Source organism: Loxodonta africana, chromosome 10, assembly GCF_030014295.1.
Source record: "Loxodonta africana isolate mLoxAfr1 chromosome 10, mLoxAfr1.hap2, whole genome shotgun sequence".
Classification (NCBI taxonomy): domain Eukaryota; kingdom Metazoa; phylum Chordata; class Mammalia; order Proboscidea; family Elephantidae; genus Loxodonta; species Loxodonta africana.
The window spans coordinates 7,126,067-7,149,429 of NC_087351.1; the positions used below are offsets into that span (position 1 = coordinate 7,126,067).

The following is a 23,363-nucleotide window of genomic DNA, read 5'->3' on the forward strand; positions in this document are numbered from 1 at the left end:
GAGGAAAAGGTCTGCATCTGAAGGGAGGACCTGCAGAAAAAAAAAATAAAAAGATTGTTTTGCTTTTTGAATTTCCAGCAAGTGGTTTGCTTTTGGGTGCCTTGAGGCAGGAAAAGTCAGTGCCCATCAGAATACCCTTCCAGGAGAGGGAGTTAAAGGGAGCCAGTAAGTAGACATCTTGGTCTGCTCACTTATGGTGACCACTTGGGTCCATTCATGAGTGGAAGTGGGGCAAGTGCAGCAATAAATACATGGGCTGAGTTAGGACATGTTCCATTGATATCCATTGACCTTGCCCACCGAGGCTAGGAATGAGAGAGAGAGAAAAGGAGACAGAGAGGAAGGGCTGGCTGGTCTGAAGTGCTGGGAGGGGTGTGTGGACTCCTAAGCCTACAGCTGATACTCACTGTGACCTAGCTTGGATAGGTAGGGACGAATGGACCAAAACCTGACCAAATAAAGTGAAAGATGTTTGACATTGTGAACTGGTGTAGATTGCTGCAATATGATGGCTTGCTCTGGACTGGACTTTGCTTATGGATGCAGATGCTCAAAGTTCCAACCAGAAAAGGAGATTCTTCAAGACCAAAGAATATGCTTGTCTCCTCAGGGTACTGGCTTGACAGGGATGGGCAATTTAAAACACTGGCTATCTAAAACAAGGGGAGATAAAGGCATGAAGTTGCTGGCTTACATGATTTTGTGGGTGTGTTATGCTCAAAATGAAGGGGACAAGGGAGATCCCCCACTGAACATATTCCTCTTTTCCTGATAGGCCTGGGGAATAGAGGGTGGGGAAAGATGGTGATAGGATTATATGAGTCATCTGTGAGTAATGATTGTTAACAGGGTTAATTGTGATAGTAAAAACTGTAATTGTAGAAACTGTAAGCATAAAAGAGTGGATTTAGGGGGAGGCACTGCTGGAGCAGAGTACAGTGACCAAACTTAAAGTCCCTTAAAGGTTCTGACCTCAAAAGTGTCACAGCAAGAGAACAGTCTTCTCTCAGTTAAATTTTATCAGAGACCAGAAAGGGTAAAGAAGAGATAACTTTCGGAGAACTTGACTAGAGCAGATGGACACCTGCAGCAGACCTGAATGGCTGGTACCAGAGTAACCTCACCCTTAAGACTCTTTTGCCCTACTGAAGGACTAATTGTTACAACTGCTTTGGACTGGTAAAACTATTTGTAGGGGGAAGTTAATCCTCCAAGTATGAAAGGGCCAATGGCTAGAAGAGCCGGGGGTGGCCTTCGGTGCAGTGAATTATTTAATACGGCCCTTCTAGTCATAGACTCACACACAATGGTTGAGTGGGACTATGCAAAGAAGGCATATGGAACCTTAATGAAGGAATTGGACAGTTTTGCCATTCCACTGGGTTTAAACTGAGCCATCGAAGAGGTTGGAAAAGAGGATCTCACCACCACTAGGGAAGAAGAAACAGGAGTGGAGCGGATCTTTTGGACCTGGGATCCCTGTGCTAAGAAGCTCCTGGAACCAGGTCATCGAGAGACAGAGAGACAGAGAGAGCTGTTAACACTGAAGACTGTGAGCAGCAATGGCAGAGAAACTGCAGCAGCGAACTTGGAGACCAGCAGGAGACGGCTCAGCTAACGGAATGAAAAAGCTGAGTGCTTGCAGGCAGGATGCTTGTTGCTGGAGTAGGGTGGCTCTGGGTACCTGGTGGAGCTAGGTTGCTGACCCATGGAGCTAGAGCTGAGTGCCTTCCGGCCCAGGCTGACTGGCAGAGAGGGGTGCCTCAGGACACTTATCAATAGATCTAAAAGAACTTTATAACAATTGCCTGAGCAGGGCAGAAGCCGAGGGCCAGAGAAAGGTGTGCCTGCAGGCACAGCTCAGAAGAGGCTACCCTAAGTGTTCCTGTATCCTGAGTGTTCCTGAACCTGAACTGTAACCTGTTATTTCCCTAATAAACCCCATAATCATGAGTATTGTCTGTGAGTTCTACGTGGCCACTGCAATGAACTATTGAACTTAGCAGGAAAGTAGAAAGCGCTGTGGTAGGGATGGCTGGTGTCAGAATTGGTAAAGATGACGGAGAGAAGAGGCATGTCTGACCTCTCCCTTATAGGAATCAGCCTTAGTCTGCTGATCTTGATTCTCCTTTCTCCTTGTGAAGTTAGAGGAGGTCAGACAACGCCTCCACCATGCCATCTTTACAGATACCAAATTGAGGATAGTTAGAAGTATTACCATATGGCACCTGTCATGAATTGAATTATATTCCCCCAAAACCATGTGTATCAATTTGGCTAGGCCATGATTCCCCAATATCGTGTGGTTCGCCTTCATTTTGTGACTGTGGGTTTATGTTAAAGAGGATTAGGATGGGATTGTAACACCCTTACTAAGGTCACATCCCTGATCCAATGTAAAGGGAGTTTCCCTGGGGTGTGGCCTTCACCACCTTTTATCTCTCAACGGATAAAAAGGAAAGGGAACCAAGCAGAGAGTTGGGGACCACATACCACCAAGAAAACAGTGCCAGGAGCAGAGTGCATCCTTTGGACCTGGGATCCCTGTGTGGAGAAGTTCCTAATCTGGGGGAAGACTGATGAGAAGGCCGACAGAGGTGTCTTCCCTTAGAGCTGATGACTTGAATTTGGACTTCTAGCCTACTCTACTGTGAAGAAATACATCTTTCTTTGTTAAAGCATCTGCTTGTGGTATTTCTGCTGTAGCAGCACTAGATGACTAAGACAGTGCCTTTGGCCTTAGACAGAGTTGGCCCAATTCATGGAGCTTGTTATAGACCGGGAGGAATAGCTATGCCTATAGGAAGGGCAGAAATCTAGGAAATCTGTTTTTCTGATCAGCCTTTTAATGCAATTACTGGGGTGAGATTGAAGAAAAAGAAAGGTGATTTATGTTAAGAAATTAGAATGTGGATAGAAAATTGAGACTGAAATAAAAATTTGGGAATTATAGAAGTTTTTTTTATATTAAACTAGTTTCTCATCAGTTAGTATGCGCATTGTTCTATGACATTGGTTAGAAACCCCATGACATGTCAACCCTTCTCAACCCTGGGTACCCTATTGCCAGCTTTCCTCATCCCTCCTGCCTTCCAGTCCCTACCCCAGGGCTGGTGTGTCCCTTTAGTCTTTTTTTTGTTCCATGGGCCTGTTCAATCTTTGGGCGAATGGTGAACCTCAGGATTGACCTCGTTACTGAGCTGAGAGGGTGTCCAGTGGCTGTACTGTCAGGATTTTTTTAGTCTCTGTCAGGCCAGCAAGGCTGGTCTTTCTTTTTGAGTTAGAATTTTGTTGTACATTTTTCTCCAGCTTTGACCGGGACCCTGTATTGTGATCTCTGTCTGAGCAGTCAGTGGTGGTAGCCAGGCGGAAGTCTTTATTTTACAAAGGAAAAAAAATTCTGTCCTGAAGATGGCTTACAAAAAAAAAAAATCTGTTATTGGGCAAAAACATTTTTAAGGTTGAAAGATGAAACAATTATGTAAGGAATTCAAGCACAACCCATGGTATTATCTGAATTATTTGAACAATTGAGGTGAAAGTGGTGTTTTTGCCTGAAATTTTCAGATAATTGCATTAATTCTAAACTTCGTTTTGCTGGTGGAGATCTTTCTACAGGATGTATTTTTGGAAAGCTAAAAAAATGGACTCCTGAATTGAGCAGAGCAATAGGAAAGGGTGAGGGAAAGAGAGAGAGAGACATGGAGAGACAGACAGAAAGGAAGACTGAAAATACTAAGTACTTGGCATTAGTTGATTGTCGGAATAAGATTATACTTTTCTTTCTAGTGACAATAACCAACATCCATTTTTTCATCATAGAATGAATTTCTCAGGAAAAAAAGAGAAAAATACATATGGATTTCAAATATAACCTATGGTATTTTTAAAAGTTTGAAATTCATTTTTAAGCCTCAACTATCAAAAGTTTGGAAAGTTGGTGTCACCAAAGCTAGGTGTTTAATTTAAATAAAGTTAAACAAATTGAAAAAAATCAAACTATACTTTTTATTTCATAGTGTTGGCCTTCGCCTTTTAATTCTTAAAGATGAAGGAAAAGGATGATCACATCCTAGTTGCCACTCAACATCCATTCTCTTCTTACCAGATGACAGAACCCTTTTGATGCATCCAGCTGAAAAACTATTTGCCAATCTCCCCTACAGCTTGGGTGTGTCATGTGACTCAGTTCAGGCCCATGAGTGGAATTGTTTCATGAGACTTCTGGGTAAGATCCTCTTTTCTTACTTCTTCTGGCCTATGATGGAGACACGATGGCTAGATCTCCAGCAGCCAAACTGGGCCATAGCTTGACCTTGAGGATGGCAGCTCACATTAAGATGCCAAAAGATCGACAGGAGGAATCTGAATCCATGCTGACTGTGGAGGTACTACACCTGAATCCATGGTGACTGTGGAAGTACTACACCTGCTCTGGGCTCCCTCTCTCCCCACATCAGGGCTAGAACAGGGTAAGAGGAGAGAGGCATTGGTCTCAGGCATAAAATTGAAAGGAGTGCCAAAATCTCAGCAACCAAGATAAATAATATTTTAATGCAAGATTAAAAAAAATTAAATCGGCACACTATGATATGTGGGCCCATCTCCTGTTTTTATAAATATGGTTTCAATTATACTTGGCTTTTATCTCTGTTATAGCACTCAATAGTGCTTTTTATAAAAAGCCCTGTCCCATCAGGACCGTACTCCTTTTTGTATTCCTCATGCACTTGTTTTAAGCATAAAGGCCTCTTACTAAATATTGATCTGTTGAAGGATTTTGCAAAGTGTAATGTACTACGGGCTGTGGGTTAAGTTTTCATCGTTAAATTCAAGTATAGTAGAAGAATAACAGAGCGATGAATGTTTTTAAAGTACTTATAATTCAGTACTATGGGCAGATCACCTTCCTTCTCTTTGACTAAAACGCTGCCCAGCTTGGACAGCTAGGGAATTGTAATATTATTTTACATTCCTGTAGCACTTTGCCCTACATAAAGTGCTTTCATTTAATCCTCACCTTAATGCTTCGCAGTGATTAAGAGCAATGGCTGTTACTCAAAAAGGTTGGCAGTTTGAATCCACCAGCAGCTCCTTGGAAACCCTATGAGGCAGTTCTGCTCTGTCTAAAGGTTCACTAGGAATTGGAATCAAATCCATGGCAACAGGTTCCGTTTGGTATTTGGTTTTAATCCTTCAAAGTAGGTATTGTTACCTTTATTTATTGTGGAGGAGTGAGAAGTTAAGTGACCTCTCAGAGGAGTTACAGGCAGAAAGTGACACAGCTGGGGTTCTAATGGAGGTTTTCAGTTTCAAAATCAAATAACCTTTGTTACTCCCAGGACTGAATGAGGTGGAACGATTCATGCAGCAACTACGAAAACATCTGTTGTATCTATGACGGAATGTAGGCAGCATTCTAACAGCAGCATTTTACCGTACAGTCTCTTCATGACTGAAATTGCGCTGCTGTGTGTTTGATGGTTGCTTTATGTTTTTACGTATTTTATGGTAGAGAGCAGGAGTCTGTACAAAATGCCGAAGATCAGGGGGAAATTGAGGAAATGGTGTATTTATTACTTGAGTATTCGTTTCTAACTAAAATTTTGCCACTGATGTGTGCGATACTCAGCAAAGCACATAAACCATGCATGTGTGCTTCCTTGTGAAAGGAAACATTTGAGGTCTTTGAACTCTAGCTGAAAAAGGTTATTTCGGTGTGAGATATTATTACGGTACTCAAGAGTTAGGAGTTGATTAATGGGTTTCTTTCTCATACTTAGGGAAAAATCTATGGCTATTATTTTAAAACTCCGTAATTAGAGATCCTTTAACTGTTTCTAATATAATTTCCCCCAGCATCTAATAAACACGTAATCAAAACCCAAAACGTCCGTTATTAGCCAAACTAGAAGATTTCTTATGAAAATTATAGATTTCCGCCATTGATGGCTGCCCAGAGAATTAAAAAACTTCACTCTTCTTACAGCTAAGTTCTGACAGCAAAGTTCAATGGAAAGCTTCACCCTTGTGAACAACCTGGTCTCAAAGAAATTGAAAGCCATTCACTGGTAAATCCGACCAGTCACCAATATCTATTTATTGAATGTCTACAGGGTGCCTACGCGTTTGAATCAGAAGTAGCGAGTGATTTATTTGCACAATTGTCTGGATTTCAAAGGGAAGTCTGAAGATTTGCAGACGTCCTAAAGAGGCAGAGCGGTGCACTTCCGGAACTTCACTGCCCCTGCCTGGAATGCGTTGAACGGTCTGGGTTTCGGAGCTCCGAAGGCTCTAACCCTAGAACAGACATCTGCAGGCGAAGGCCCCCTCGGATGCCCAGCGGCAGTCCGGCTGGTGGTCGGACGCGGCCCCACGGGGGATTCCGCGCAGGACAACCCCCCGGGATTAGAGCCGCGCGGCGCGCACCAACGGCGGCCCTCACCGGCAGCCCTCCCCGCCCCTCCCCCACGCCTCTTCCCGCCCTCGCACCGCTCGCCCCATCTGCCGGTCGCCCAGGCCTGACTGGTTCTCGCGAGATCCGGGCGCCTGAGCGCTCGGGGCCTTTTCAAATCGGGATCCGTTACCGCTTCCCTGGCCGCCGCCATTGTCGCGCTCGGAGCCCTCAGCGCAGGCGGTGGAGGCGGACGCGGCGGCGGTGGGATGGCGGACGCCGACAAGGCCGAGGTGCCAGGGGCTGCTGGCGACGACAGCCCGCAGCAGCAGGCCGCGGAGACGGCGGGCGAGGCGCGGCGAGAACTGCACCCGCCGGAGCCGGAGAAACAGCAGCCCCACAGCAGCAGCTCCAATGGCGTTAAAATGTACTGTCCTTTTCCCGGGGGACCGGGCGGGGGCGGCGGGGAGTCGGCCCAGGGGCCCGGGGCCGGGCTGGGCCTGGAGGGGGGACTCGCGCCTCGGTCCCTGCGGGCGGCGGGCGGCGGGCGGCGGGCGGCGGGCGGCGGGCGGCGGGCGGCGGGCCCGGGCGGAGCAGGTGCAGCCGGCCGCTCCCAGGCCGTTCCCCGCGCCCCGGCCCGGCTGCGGGCGGCCTGCGCTCGGCGGGCCGGCCTCCCGGATTTCCCGCCCGGGGCCGCGGCTCGCCCTCTTCCCCTCAGCCGCGGAACCTTTGCGCACAGCCCGGCGGCGGTCGCGGTTTGCAGGCAGGCGGCCCCCTTTAAGGCCAGGAGCTGGTGTTCATCACCAGGGAGTATCCGGGGTGACCTCATCGCACGTTCCCTCTTACCGCCGGGAAGATCCCCGTCTCCCCGGCCGCCTTCTGGCTTTATAAGTTCAGTGTTTTGTTGTCGTCTCTAAGATCTCTTTTCATCGCTGAGTCGGCATATATGAAAGGAAGTTTAATAATGCGCTGTTACATTGAATCCGTTGGGTTACCCTTGAGTTGGCTAAAGGTGTTTTTAAAAGGAAAATGTGCATTGTGAGTTGTTCTGTCGTCCCCACCTGCCTGTAATGTTTGCCAGCTGTGCAGGCTGTTTTCAGAAGCTCAGCGTGTGACGGTGTGTTCTTAATCTTGGTATAATGGTAAAATAAAATCCCTTTTCAGATTGGAAAAAAAAAAAAAACTACTTTTAAGGTTGCAGCTGTCATCAGTACCTATAAAGAATTTAGTTGACTCGAATCCATAGTAATTTCTTGTTAGAAGGAAGTGTTATGAAAATTGCTTTCCTTTGTTCTTGTCATGTGGAGGAATATGGAGTCAAGCATTTATTTTCATATACGGAGCCCTTTTAACCCAAAGTTGAGGGTACACTAGTAATTTAGTGGAACCTTTTTTTTTTCTCTCAGTTATGTCTCAGAGTAGAAAGAGTAAACTTAAACGCTCACACTTAAAATAGAGAAGGAAAGTGGTGTTCTAACTTTTCTTGTTTGAAATACTGTCGTAATACCTGTACCAGGGTAGTTGATCACAGATGAGGTGGTAGCTGTAAGGGTAGTTGATCACAGATGAGGTGGTAGTTGTAAGGGTAGTTGATCACAGATGAGGTGGTAGTTGTAAGGGTAGTTGATCACAGATGAGGTGGTAGTTGTAAGGGTAGTTGGTCACAGATGAGGTGGTAGTTGTAAGGGTAGTTGATCATAGATGGGGTGGTAGTTGTAAGGGTAGTTGATCACAGATGGGGTGGTAGTTGTAAAGGTAGTTGGTCACAGATGAGGTGTTAGCTGTAAGGGTAGTCGATCACAGATGGGGTGGTAGTTGATCACAGATGAGGTGGTGGTTGATCACAGATGAGGTGGTAGCTTTAAGGGTAGTTGATCACAGATGAGGCGGTAGTTGATCACAGATGAGGTGGTAGTTGATCACAGATGAGGTGGTAGCAGTAAGGGTAGTTGGTCACAGATGAGGTGGTAGTTGTAAGGGTAGTTGGTCACAGATGAGGTGGTAGCAGTAAGGGTAGTTGGTCACAGATGAGGTGGTAGCAGTAAGGGTAGTTGGTCACAGATGAGGTAGCAGTAAGGGTAGTTGGTCACATGAGGCGGTAGTTGTTAGGGTAGTCGGTCACAGATGAGGTGGTAGCAGTAAGGGTAGTTGGTCACAGATGAGGTGGTAGTTAGGGTAGTTGGTCACAGATGAGGTGGTAGTTGTAAGGGTAGTTGGTCACAGATGAGGTGGTGGTTGTAAGGGTAGTTGGTCACAGATGAGGTGGTAGTTGTTAGGGTAGTTGATCACAGATGAGGTGGTAGTTGTTAGGGTAGTTGGTCACAGATGAGGTGGTAGCAGTAAGGGTAGTTGATCACAGATGAGGTGGTAGTTGTTAGGGTAGTTGGTCACAGATGAGGTGGTAGTTGTTAGGGTAGTTGATCACAGATGAGGTGGTAGGTGTAGGGGTGGTTGGTTACAGATGAGGCGGTTATGACCCTCTTACTCTCAAGTGAGTTTTTATAGGACAGGCAGCATTTAGTCAGAATGGTGGTACAGGTATGAGAGATAGGATCTCAGTGGAGTTTGTTCCAAAACGAAAGGTAGCGCACATCATCAACTGCGGAAATGGAAAGTGAGTGAAGTGCTTTCTACCATGCCTGCCAAAGGATTTCAGGGATTTTGCCTCATGAATAGGAATGAAAATGGTGGAACAATAGACTTTAAAATATGTGCTTTTAATTTGTATCTAAACATAAGCATGTCACCCCCTTCCTCCTGATAAAACATTAGCTACTTGTAGTAGATCAAACTGTACCTGGATATGATTAGTGTAATAGTATCAGTAGAGGTGAAACTAGTATCTAACTCTCTATCGGATCTAAAGTCTATCAGTCCCTTTCGAAGACCCACGTGGTATAGTAAGATGGGAGAGGGGGGAGAGAGGGGAAAAGAACCATCTTCACTTCTAGTTGAGGAAGAGGAAACTATAAAGTGAAGAAAACAAGAAATGTTATGAATAAATACTAATGCAGATTCTTTCCGTATTTGCTTATAATGCATTTCTCTTCCATCCTCCTTCCCCGCAAGCTGAATAAACAGACCTGTTTACCGTTAAAGGTTCCTTGTACCGTCTATTCCGTAAAACACTAGTGACATTACGTATGTTATCCTAAACAACCTTTTTTTTGGACTGTGACTAAATAGGAATAGTTACAACCTAGCACATAAACCTTAGGTTGATTACCATATGTTTTTAATGATAAAAATTTGTAGTTGATAATAAAAATAACCAGAGTTTGCCTTAATATATATATTGCTTGCAAGGGAACAGAATGCTGCTTGTCATCAAGATTGAAATGACTTCTGTTGACTTATTCCGTAGTCATTGAGGATAGAGACCATTATGTCTTATTTATCTTTGTACTGCAAGGTCTGACACAAACACCTCGTAAGTATGTATTGAAGAAATGCGGAAGTGAACTTTTACGGTCTTCAAACTCATATACGGAGGATTTAGTTGTCATGTTCACATTTTTAGATAAATTAAAGGTCTGTTTTCTTAGGCCTAGTCTTTTCCTTTATGCCAAAAAAACTATACTGGCTCTCTTTTTCTTAGGAATGAATAGGAGAAAAAGCAGAATTGTTATATGTCTTCATTATTCATGTGTAATTAAGCAACATCTTGGAGTATATGGAGATTGAGAATTACACTGAGTACTTGTGTAAAATATTAAGCGTTGGAGAAGGTGAAGTGTTCACTAGCAGAGGGATAATTTTATCATATTAGGAGTAAAGGAATGAAATGATTTAATTTTGGATCTCATATTTTATTTTTTAAATCACACATTAAAACTGTTTCTTCACTTGATGTTGAATTTTGATTTCTTTTACCAGAAATTTGTTATACTTTTGATAGGCATAATTCAGCCTTAAAAGTAGATAAAATTTTTGTGACTATTATAGAGTATTTAACATTGTAGGGGGGAAATTTCCCTAATGAATGGTTGGAGAATTCGGGGTATGAGGCTGTGTTTTGGAATTATGCAACATCATTTCCCCAAGGGTTTTCACATATTTTAAAAAATTCTCTTTCATAGTGTAGTTGTGAAATAGATTCAGAAATTGAGTAGTTAGAGCTTAGTTTCTTTATAATCAGACCAAAACTCTAGCCACTGAACTGTTGTGCTTTCCACAGGTAATCTGAATTTATGCCCTGAAGGCGAACAGTATTTTTAAGATGGCTCCAATTGGGGAAAACGTGAAGAAGTTGCTGTCCTCTCATCCTTTCAGTAAATATTTTAAAGAGGGTACCCTGCGTAATATATTGCTGGTTTTAATGGAATTGTCAGACTGTTGGACGCAAATGCTTACAACTTCCTTGTGACACCCACCCAGATCGAGAGTAAAAGAACATTGCTAGTATCAGAACTTTGTGTAATTTTCACAATTGTTTTCTTCCAGGAAGAAAATAGGCAGGGAAGAGGTGTTTAGCTAGAGACTGTATAGGTGTCAGTCAACCTGAATAGAGGTTTAATTATTTTGTTCAGTAGGCCGAATTCGTGGAATGTTTGTTAAGTAACAGAAAAAATTGTTTTTTTTACAAACATCCAGCCTACTTTAAGAGATTGAAAAGAAGGGTTTGTGCTTGTAGATGTTATATCCGAAGCCCAGAGGAAAGGCCTCGGGGCAGTTTGGCCGCTTGCTGCCATTTTCAGGAAGTGCCGCTCTGGTCAGACAGTTGGATGGTGGGAAGATCTCTTCCAGGCGTTGTCGTTTCTGCTGACGGAATGTGTTTGGCAATGAAAAACAGTTGCAAAGCAAGTTTGACCCTAATGTCTTCTCTTTGATTTTAGCAGTGTTTCTGGCAGACAGCAGTACCATCTGTGCTGAGATGACTATAAGTTCCTAATTGACTGTTAGGTTTCTTAAAAAAATTAATATCGAACTCATTCTGTGGGCCATCACCATGCTAGGTATTGCTGATACCAAAACAGATGAGTATTTGTTCTCTCAGCTGTGCTGTTTCCTGCTCGGAAGAGTAGTATCTAGGAAGTTCAGTCTGTAACAGGTGGCTGCAATAGAAGATCCGTGTGGAACACTGAAATGTGTAGAGTCCCAGAATGCTTGGCTTGGAAGATAGTTTAGAGCCTGGGTTACTAAATCTGGTTGGTTGATAGAATAATCTCAGAAGTTTTAAGAAATTTTGAGTTCCCGGAGATTTACATTTGGTTCTGAAAATTTGCTTTAAAATTGAATTTTTTAATTATTTAAAATTCACTAGTATGATAAGTGATTTAAAAGAAACTTGTTAAACCTAATTAAAAAAAAAAGATTCCATTTGAAAAGTAAATTACATTTTTCTTGATAAATCCAGATTTTTATCTATAGGATTTGATATATCTTATGGATGGTTAGTGGATAACATCATACAGTTGGGTTGTGATTATAGCCTTATGAACTAATTTCTTTCCTAGTTAGGACCTCATTAAATATTAGATTCATAAAATTCTGATTGGTGTTGCATTTTAAGCACTGCTTCTCATCTCCACCAGGTATAGGTAATACTGCTAATAAAAGTTACCTACTAGATTATAGAAAATGTCGAACATGAAAGCTTTATATTGATCAAAATTGGGGTAGAAAGAATGTGAGAGTCTTATGTGAGTGTGTGTGTATGTCTATATGTATGTGTATTGGAGCCCTGGTAGTGCAATGGTTCAGCGTTTGGCTGCTAACCAAAAGATCGGCAGTTTGAATCCGCCAGGTGCCCCTTGGAAACTCTATGGGGGAGGTTCTGCTCTGTCCTGTAGGGTCACTATGAGTCGGACTGGACTCAACAGCAGTGGGTTTGGTTTTGGGTTTATATATGGAGCTCTGGTAGTGCAGTGGTTAAAGTGCTCAGCTGCTAACCAAAAGGTTGACAATTTGAGCCCACCAGTGGCTCTGTGGGAGAAAGATGTGGCAGTGTGCTTCCATAAAGATTTATAGCCTTGAAAACCATATGAGGCAGTTCTGCTCTACCCTGTGAAAATCAAAAAGAAACCCATTGCTGTTGAGTCAGTTCTGACTCATAGTGACCCTATAAGACAGAGTAGAACTGCGCCATAGGGTTTCCAAGGAGCAACTGGTAGGTTCAAACTGCCGACCTTTTGGTTGGCAGCCAGCCTCTTAACCACAGTGCCACCAGGGCTCCACTCTGCCCTCTGTCTACACACACACATATATATAAAAACCAAAAAACCAAACCCACTGCCCTCCAGTCGATTTCAACTCATAGCGACCCTATAGGACAGAGTAGAACTGCCCCATAACTATATATATTTATGAGTGAAAGTATATAGATATGCCTGTATGTTTTAATTAGCTTTCTAAGCAGGGGAAGAGAAAGTAATTTAAGTTCTGGAAAGAAGCTATTGACTATTAGTTGTTAAGAGATAAAGGAACTTTTTCAGGGTATGCTTTTTATAAGTTAGATTTTTCATAGAGTTCTGAATGAGGTCCAGAAGATTAATTCTGCATTAAAGCTGCATTATATCCATAGGAATAAAATCACTTGTTTTCCCCCCTTGTTAGAGTCTAATAATATTTATTAAAAAGTATGATGGGAGAAACTGTGTGATTGTTTGAATGCTGTAACTATTTGCAACATAGGAAAAATGAGGATTATTAATAAGAAGTTTGCTAATATGCACAAACTCTTGCCTTGAAACAGCCTGGGGTAATTTCAAGGCCAGGAGGCTGAGTCTCCAGGTGCTCTGCTGAGGTCTGTATTAGCAGAAAGGTTGGCCGTTCGACCCTACCCAGAGGTACTTCTGAAGACAGGCCTGGTTATCTGCTTCTAAGAGGTCACAGCCTTGAAAACCCTGTGGAGCAAGCAGTTCTACTCTGCACACATTGAGTCGCCATGAGTTGGAATCGATTCGACAGTAACTAACAACAACAGCAAACCTTAGTGGCGTGTTTCGTAAAGTGATAAATATAAAATATTTAATGTAGACAACCATTCTTAGAAACACAACCGAATTTTTCTTTTTAATTTGTAGGGAGAATGATGAATCAGTAAAAGAAGAGAAATCTGACTTAAAAGAAAAGTCTACAGGAAATAAGAAGGCAAATAGATTCCATCCTTATTCAAAAGACAAGAATTCAGGCACCGGAGAAAAGAAGGGTCCAAATCGTAACAGAGTTTTCATCAGCAACATCCCGTATGACGTGAAATGGCAAGCTATCAAAGATTTAATGAGAGAGAAAGGTAGCTGTCTCTGAAATAACCCGCCGTTGGGCTGTCTGCATGTGGGAGGGGTAGGAAGCTGGATGGACTTTTTTATTCTTCTGAGCCGCAGAGTCAAAGAAATTTTATTTTTCTTTATTTCTTGACGCCTGAATTAATCTTTTCCTCCTCTTTCACTTGACACAATCTCATTACAAGGTACTATGGACAAATGAAGCGTTTTTCTTTTTGCCATTCTAGTGGAATAGTAGTGAGCCAGTCTACGCATGCCACCAAGAATTTTGCTAAAGAGATTGCTTTGTCTTGTTGAAGTTTTTATAGATTTTTAAAGGACTATTGCATTAGTTAAGCAATACGTTTAGCGTGTTACAGTATGATTAATAAGGTCTGATTTTTTTTTTTTTCCCCAAAAGCTGTTTTGTTATTACCTGGTGGAGTCTGGAATCTGGCGGTGGAAGTCACTTTGTTTGCATTGTCCTGACTGCCATGACGCTGTCTTTGCAGTTCGATACGAAATTTGCTTTACTGCTGTTGCAGTTTTGTTTTCAGAACAAACTGAAAACCTTCATCTTATATATATGGTTGGTTCTGGGGAAAAATAATTTTAATACTTGATCTTGTAAAAGTTAGTTTCGTTATCTCTTGAAAAATTGAGTTTCAATATTCCTGCAAACTATGTACTTGGCTTTGAGGCTGTTTTCTTCTAATAAATAAAAAATATGTGCATTGGCGTATCTGTTGTAAGGTGACAACTATTTGATTGGTTTTATTCATTGACTTTATTTAGAAAGTGTGTGGCTTGCTGTGAAGCATGACTTGTAAATTTAGTTTATTGATGGCAAACATGATTGAAGACATTCAGGTAGAAAGTCACCTTAAAACAGCTGTTGTGTGTAGGCAGACCAAAGTTATTTGAAAAGTGCTAATGTTGATGTTTTTAATATGATAGGCTAAGGGACCACTTGTATGTACATGTGCATTTGTTCACCAACTATATCATGCTGGCCAAAATATGATCTGTAGTATGAACTAGGTTAATACAGTTGTTAGCTTTTTTAGAGAATGTGGATGATGTACATTTCTGAAAATTAGTTAAATTTACACAGCCATCGATAGGAGGTATGCTGGTCTGGTTTTGATTGTTGGTGAATAATAGGTGCTTTTCTGTAGAGTTGTGCACAGGTGTGCAGTAAAGCAAGATACTGGTGTTTAAATGTATTGTTTCTTGGTATTTTCCTTTTGTATGTCTTATGTAGTTGGTGAGGTTACATACGTGGAGCTCTTTAAGGATGCGGAAGGAAAATCCAGGGTAAGTGCTGTGGGCCATGATCTGCTAGAGGTTTAAAAGTTCCTCAGCAGTTTACTTTTTCTATAATACTTGTACCAGTTTTTGGAAACTTAAGTTTCATTTTGTTTTAATTTATTATGCAAGATTTGAGGCTTTATGCTAGCAAGTCTGACGTTTATGCAAACCAAACTAGCTGCCTGGAAGGGATGGGTTTTCTAAATGCCCATAAAGGGCGTTCCACTCTTTCCTAATGCTCTCAGGTAATGCTTCTTTTTAGCCAATAGATTTTAACATAAGATTTTTTTTTTTTTGTTGTGTTTTGATGTCTTTAAGGACATTTTAGAGTCACTGAGTTGATAATGTCATCTAAGATGAAGTTCTCTGAGAGGCCTGTAGCTTAGAGGTGGTAATTCGGAATGTGTGCTCGAACCTGTTACTGAAGAGCTTAATTTGGTAGCCTGCAGAGTCACACAAGAGGCAGTGCTCTGACCAACTGGTATGAACGATACCGATAATTAAATCGACAGGGAAGGAGTTGGCTGACAGCAGATTTTGATTTTTTAGCAAAAAGAAAGCTCTCAAAGATGTTTAATTATAATAGCTAAAACCAGTTGGGTGGATAATAAATAAAAAAACTTTGTCATCACATTCAAACGGCACTTTGAACAGTAATAATCACAAATTATTTTAAAAAAAGATTCTACAAATTTGTTTCTTTAGCATAGGTGATCTTCTTACGTACTTTTACAACTGGATGCTGTTAAATTGTACGCACCCAGTTTTCTCTAGCAGAGAACTTTGTCAAAAGTGAGATTAATATCTATTTCCTACTTTGATTTTAATAGAATTGAAGAATATATAATCAAAACTGTGCACAAACATACATCTTTTGAAAATATTTGTGGCTTTGTAAATATGATTATATTGGAGTCTTCAACTATTCCGATTGAATTTGAGCAAGGACATTACTTTGGTTTTAACTCAAAGAAAAGTCACCCAAAAGTAAAATGTGCTCCAAGCTTGTTAAATGCTAGGGTCTGAAGTAGATAGATTTTTTGGGGTAAATTTACAGAAAATTTATAGTCACTTGCCTGTTAGGTTCTGGAGGTATAAAACATTAAAAATGATCTCATTATTGATGGCCTTTTAATGACTTAAATGTTAGACTCTACCATTACCTTCATCTACTGATCTAAAACTTTTTTTCTTTTGCATATATTGACAAACCTACCTGGATATAGGGTTGTGGGTAAGAATTTTTTTTTTTTTTTTAAGTGTCTTCAGTCAAATTTAAACTTCCAGTTGGGAAGAAAAGATCTTAGTACTTAAGCATTTCCTATCAATTTTTCCCTCATTCAGTGTGGTTGAATTCAAAGATGAAGAATTTGTGAAGAAAGCACTGGAAACTATGAACAAATATGATCTTAGTGGAAGACCACTCAATATTAAGGAGGTATGATTTCTTATATTTGAAATAATTTAAACATCTGACTATTAGAACATGTTTCCTTTGGGCTTTCATTCTCGGTAATATAATTGTGTGACTACAAATAGTTTTCTCTTTGCCCTTAAGCAGTTATCCTGTATGTTTGGTTTACTCTAAGTTGTTACAGGCAGAGATGCGTAATTTAAAGGACCCAGAAATTGAAAACTTTAGGTACTGATTTTATTTAGGATGGATGTTTTTAATTTTTAGATTATGGTCTTTAAGAAATACAGTAAATAATCTAGTAGTTGATAATTAAATGTTGCTTCATTAATTAATAATGCAAATATCTGATAGATCTGAAGAAAATTGGTGATCACTTTTCATAAAATGAAGCTAGAAATTGTGTCAGATTAAATTAAAAAAAAATCTATTAGCGAAATTTATAACTGGAGCTTGGAAACTCCTAAATTGCAAATGGTCCTTGTGTGTGAAATTATAGCAGTATAAATATGTGGACCAGAATTATCAGAAGATACATGAAATATTTATAATTAGATGTAATTTACCTTAGATAGCAGTCATTTTCATGGGCTCCATTAATTTGTATTATTAAGCATCTCACGGACTGGTTCTCACATATCCTTGCTGAAATCACTGTTAAAAGGTATAGAGGACCCTATGAGTGTCCACCGACACAGATGCTGATCGTTGGTTGTACAGTGTACTGTCAGCCTTGGTATTTGACTCCGTAGAGCCCTGATTTGAGTCCCAGCTCCCTCACTTTCTAGCTGTGTTACTTTTCTGAGTTTTGGTAATTGTAATAGTACTACTGATGGTACTTACCTAATATGGTTTTTATGAAGATTAGATAAGATACATGTTAAAGAACCCACACTCTGGCATCTGAGAACCTTTGTGACCTGGGCAAGTCACTTAACAAGTTTCTTTGTTTCCTTATCGGTAAAATGGGAATAGTAGTAGAACCTACCTGGTAGTGTTGTTACAAGGATTCAAAGAGATAAAATATGTATAGACCACTTAATAAATGTTAGCTAGTTGTTGTAATATTATAGAAAGCACTTTACACATTGCTTAAAATATTGTAACTACATAATGTTAGCTAACAGTGATGATTATGTTTGTTGCTATTTTTGTCCAAGGTGGGAACGTTGGTGGCTGTTAGTCTTTTGTTCCTGAGTGTAAGGTGCTCATGGCGTAGTGGTTAAGTGCCGTGGCTGCTAACCAAAGGGTCTGCAGTTTGAATCCACCAGGTGCTTTTTGGAAACTCAGTGGGGCAGTTCTACTCTGTACTATAGGGTCTCTATGAGTTGGAATTGACTCGATGGCAGCAGGTTTGTTTTTTTTGGGGGGGGGTAAGGTGCTAATACTTAAAATATGCTACTAACAAATAAAAGCATCCAAAATCCCTTTATTGGAGTTACCTCAAACATTTTTCTAACGCTATTTGAACCTGGATGCTTATTTGGGCTTTATTTATTTATTCTGTTGAAATTTTTTGACAGGAAAGTAGAGAACTGGTAAGGAAATAGTTCACATTCATGTTGTCTGTACTGGCCCATTTACTTGGTGGTTCTTATACATAAGCCAGAACCAGTGTTTTAGAAATGTGTTGGTATAGTAATTACTCATAAGGGTGGTGTTTGTAGAACAGCCACCCTTTTGGGAAATTATTTCGAGACTTAAAATTTGCTGTTTATCATGTCTCCTGTTCCTCTTCAGAGAACGAGTACTATAGATCCTCAGTATCTTTTTTTTTTTTTTTATTATTGGAAAAAATGTTAATTGGATGATAAAAGCAGAGGCCATGTTGTTTGTGTTCTTTTAGCACATTATGGGTCCTCGGTAATATTTCAGAGACCTTAGGATAGAACTGGAGCCCTGGTGGCCCGTTGGTTAAATGCTCTGCTGCTACCTGAAAGGTTGCTGGTTTGGACCTACTACTCGGCGGGAGGAAAGACCTGCTGATTCACTCCTTAAAGGTTACAGCCTAGGAAACCCTATGGAGCAGCTCTACCCTGTGTCCTATAGTAGGGTCGCCATGAGTTGGAATTGGCTTGATGGCACACAGCAGCAGGATAGAGTTATACTGGAAGACCCTCAGTGAGGTGGATTGGCACAGTGGTTGCAGTGATGAGCTCAAGCAGAGTAATGATTGTGAGTGTGGTGTGGGACCGAGCAGTGTTTAATTCTGTTGTACATAGGGCTGCTGTGAGTCAGCACCAACTTGGTGGCACCTAGTAACAAAAATATAAGTTGATATAGCATACTTCCATTTTTAACTTTTTTTTTTTTAGTAGTAAAAGTGGTTACGTTTGGCCTAGCTAAATGATGAGGCATTCTTTATTCAGTTAGCGTTTTTGGATTAACATCACTAAAGGCTTTTCTAGGGGTATCTGATGGGTGGCTAGGGTCAGTGCTTAGAACTACTAGTTAAATGAAAGTCTAAAGAAAAGTATATTTTCAATGTTTCTTAACAAATCTTAGAATTACATTTTTTGATTTAATAATTAAGTGGACATGAGCAATGGTTATAAAATTATTGTAGGGCCTGTACTAGCAATAGCAGGCAGCAACTGGCAGGCTGTGGCAAGGGGGAAAAGAAGAGTAGGTGATGTGTTTTATGTAATATATACATAAAAATAAAATGAATCAACACATAGCAGTATGCATTATTAACGGTAAGGACAGACAGCTCTAATGATCATAGTAGTTCAAGAAGCATCTCCTCTGCTGTGTCCTCCTCCATCCCCTGTCGGTAACCACTAACCTGAATTTTGTATTTTTACAAATTTTTTGAAACCTCAGACCTGAAGCATTTATACTTATTAACCTAAAAGTTTCATAATACTTTTTGAAACATTTCTTTCTTTTTTTAATATATTTCTTTATGTTTCTTCAAGTGAAGAAATACACTGGAAGCCAGAGTACCTTTATTCTTAGGTTCACTTTTCCTCCTCCTGTTTTCCCAGCTCTTGGAGAATTTATTAAAGTCACCCAGCTTTCCTTTCATTAGTATTCCCAAACTGAGGCCAGCAGAGTAGGATTGGTGTTCAGATGATAGTCTGTCAATATGTTTATGTGTTTTATGTTTCTTTTTCAATGGGGAGTTTTTTTTTTTTTTTTGCATTTCACCTCGTGGAATGAGTGAAAAACATTTAAAATTGCGGGTTTTTGCATAAAGGGTAATTCGTTTATAAAACTAATGTTCTTTTTTTTTTTTCTATAATGTTTAGTAGTAGTCTTCACTTTTGAACATTTAGCCTTCCATTATTTTTTCCTCCCACGTCAGATCATGATCATTGTTGAGGAAGGAAAGAGGTTAGTAGGTGGATAATTGGGTTTTGTTCAGGCATGAAATTTATAGATTAGGATTAGAGTAGCTCCCCTTTACCACAGTATACCCCAGTCTTACAGCAGTCTGCTCCAGAGTTGAAAAGCTTTGAATTAGTTTGAGTTTGGCATTGCATTGGGGGCTTCCAGCGGTGAGAATTCACCATTGCTGAATTTTGGAAAGGAAAGAATCACAGTAAGCACTTTGCTTCTCTTTGAGTTATATTTATGTCCAATATACTTACATACTAGTGTGAGGGCAAAATTAAACTGATTTCCAGGTCTTAAGTGGCTTTAGTGATTGGAAAGAAGTACTTACCCAACACCTCTGGAGACCGAAATTCTTTATCCATCCACAGGTTTTTACGGGACTCAATTTTCTGGGTGAGAAAAAAAGCTCACTGAATCTTCAGGAGGGTCAGTGATTTGAGCCAGCCGGGACCAGAGGGGATAGCTGCTGTAGATTTGATTATGTACATGATGGCCTGATGTATCCCGTAGCAGTTAACACTCACTGTGTGTTATAGGATCCTGATGGCGAAAATGCTCGGAGGGCACTGCAGCGAACAGGAGGCTCCTTCCCAGGAGGCCACGTGCCCGACATGGGGTCGGGGCTGCTGAATTTACCGCCGTCCATTCTCAATAACCCAAACATTCCTCCTGAGGTTATCAGCAATTTGCAGGCTGGTAGACTTGGTTCCACAATTTTTGTTGCTAATGTAAGTTTATGCATTAGTCTAAAATTTTGCCATTTGGGATATTTAGTACTAATCATTAGTTTATTTCATTAGATGAGTGGATTATAGGTTTATAGAACAATTTGCCCGTTTTTAACTAAAACAGTTGAAGCAATTTAAGTCTCTTCATAAGATTAGAGCGTAAATATTTAGGGTTTTTTTTTTTTTAGAAGAGAACTGTGGAATTTATAAACTTATTTAAGCCGTTCTTAAAATTATTTTTATGAATTTTTGGTGATACTGGTAAATGGATTTCTTTATTTTGGTTTGATATTTGTGAAGGTGTGTGTTATAGTTGGTTTGTCATTTGTTCTAAGCTTTTGAAACTCTTCAAAATTTAAGTTCTGTCAGTAAAAGTAGCTATATGATTTTCAGGTGTACAAAACAGGATTGAGCAGTTGAGAGACTATTTTGGGAATTAAAAAAAAATTTAAGGATAAAGCATCAACATAGATGTAGCTTAACTGATTTTAAACAACTTAAAATGTTTTTTATTTGAACATCATTGATATACTGTGTAACAAGAATTATATATAGTTCTTTGCAGCAGTTTCGAGAGTTTAGAAAAGATTCTTTTGTATTCCTTATAAATGGGGAAGGGAGGGATTTATTAGGTATGTAACTTTATAAAATTTATGTTAAGCTTGACTTCAAAGTTGGTTGGAAGAAGCTAAAGGAAGTGTTCAGCATAGCTGGAACTGTAAAGCGGGCAGATATTAAAGAAGACAAAGATGGCAAGAGCAGAGGAATGGGTACGGTCACTTTTGAACAAGCAATTGAAGCCGTTCAAGCTATTTGTATCCTGATTGGTATTTTACTATTATATAATGAGGTTGAAGAAGCTTGATGCCATTTTGGGGTGGTTTCGGAATTCAAGGTTGCCTGACTAGAAATACATGTTAGACTTTAGTCTCCAGCACTCTTAGAACTTGAATTGACTATAATGTACAGGCCTGGTAAGAACTTTTTTCACTTTGCCTGCCTACCTTAACTAATTGAATGTATACATAGTTTTAACAATGATGTAATCCATTGTACATTAATGCAATTAATTTAAATGCAGCAGTGCGAATTTTCCTTTTTTTTTTCAGTAGTTGGACTAAAAGATTATATTTCATTTATAAAATTATAAAGCAAAGAATTGAAGATTTTCTTCTGAGTATATGGAAGAGGCTAATACTAATAAGTAAAATATTAAAGATGTTAAGATATTAGAGTCTGGCACTAAATAAAATGATGAAACATTAGTTTGTGTTCAAGTATAATTTTACAGTCACCGTAACTGGCTTTCCTTGACTGAACCCGCAGCTATGTTCAATGGGCAGTTTTTATTTGACAGACCGATGCATGTGAAAATGGTGAGTGCTGCCTCCATGTTTCTTCAACTCTCTTACCTGCTCTCCTGCACATTATAGTTCTTTTCTGTTACATATTAACTATAAAATAAACTTTTTTGTAATTAGGATGACAAGTCTGTCCCTCATGAAGACTACCGTTCACACGATAGTAAGGCACCACAATTACCACGTAAGTAGAAGCTATTTTTAGAAATTACGTAGACTGTCCTTTTTCATTGTTACTGTATGCTGAGCAAACTATTTGTTTTTGTGCCTGCGTCTCAAGTTGTTCACCGTTTGGGGTTCGTTTGAAGTTAGGAGGGTAGTTTGGCATGATTGATTAGGGAGACAGAGAAAATAAATGTTATGCATCATTTTTTTCTTTTTGGTATTTTTTTTCTGATCATAAAAGTGATACATACCAAAAAATTTCCTAAGTTCGTATACAAGAAGGAAAAGTTCCCTTGTAACTTTTCCACCTATTGGTAACCACCATTATAAAACATTTTTGTGTATTTTCTTCCTTTCTTTCCTACCATGTGTATTTTTCTTATGAAGTTGTGGACTACCATGTAAATAATTTTGTATTCTTTTTTAACATTAGTGTATAAGCTAATTTTCATGTTGAAAATTCTTTCCAAATAGTTTCATTGGCTGTATAATACTCCATTTTATGGATGTTCCATAATTGTTGAACTATTTCACTGTTAATGTATATTCAGATGTTTTAACTTTTTTTTTCCTCTAGTAACCAAGAGAGTAATGCATCTCTTTTTGTATACAAAGCTTTGGTGTTTTTGGTTACTCCCTTCTGAGGTGCCGGTTGTTAGGTTCAAACTACTAACCTTTGGCTAGTAGTCGAGCACCTAACCACTTGTGCCACCCACAGACTTTTTAAAAGCAGATATCCTGAAGTAGATTTACAGGTTTTCAAGGTATGTCCGTTGATTAGTATTATCAGATTGTTTCTCAGAGAGTTATAAAACAACAGGGTAAGGTATTTTACGTTTCAGTGCCTCATCTGCAATGTGGGGATAATAATGGTGCCTGCTTCTTGGAGTTGGCATGAATGTTACTTTGTGTTAGAACAGCTGTGGCATGATGTAATCACTCAATAAATATTATCTGTTGTTCTTACTAGAAACCCTGGTGGCATAGTGGTTAAGTACCGCAGCTGCTAACCAAGAGGTAGCAGTTTGAATCCACCAGGTGCTCCTTGGAAATCCTGTGGGGCAGTTCTCCTCTGTCCTGTAGGGTCACTGTGAGTCGGAATCGACTTGACGGCAATGGGTTTGGTTTTTTTGGTATTGTTCTTACCACTTTATTGTGCCTTCTGTAGTTTATTATTATAAAATACTTTAAATGTACAGATGAAAAAATAATAACCACTCACGTATCTATCATATGCCATGTTTGTTTTGGATTTTTTTTCTTTAAAAGAAACAATTTTACAGATAGAGTTGAGATTCCCTCTTCCCCCTACTGCCACCTCTTACCAGATAGCTTATCCAGAGGAAACAACTTCTGTATCATTTAGATTTTTATAATTTGAGTGCACATTTATACATGCATAAATATTATGTGGGATTATTTTGCTGGCTTTAAAACTTGGTG

At 39.9% G+C, this 23,363-nt stretch overlaps 1 protein-coding gene across 1 annotated transcript in view; it reads left to right on the forward strand.

Moving 5' to 3' along the window:
• Positions 1–6,647: 6,647 nt before the first annotated feature.
• MYEF2 (myelin expression factor 2) overlaps positions 6,648–23,363 on the forward strand; it is a 49,346-nt gene continuing 32,630 nt past the window's right edge. Inside the window, exons 1-9 of the mRNA XM_064292007.1 lie at positions 6,648–6,821; positions 13,420–13,628; positions 14,864–14,916; positions 16,137–16,144; positions 16,255–16,348; positions 20,203–20,394; positions 21,056–21,209; positions 21,721–21,770; positions 21,876–21,939. Coding sequence (XP_064148077.1) covers positions 6,664–6,821; positions 13,420–13,628; positions 14,864–14,916; positions 16,137–16,144; positions 16,255–16,348; positions 20,203–20,394; positions 21,056–21,209; positions 21,721–21,770; positions 21,876–21,939 — 982 coding nt within the window. The 5' untranslated portion in view covers positions 6,648–6,663. The remainder of the gene's footprint in view (positions 6,822–13,419; positions 13,629–14,863; positions 14,917–16,136; positions 16,145–16,254; positions 16,349–20,202; positions 20,395–21,055; positions 21,210–21,720; positions 21,771–21,875; positions 21,940–23,363) is intronic.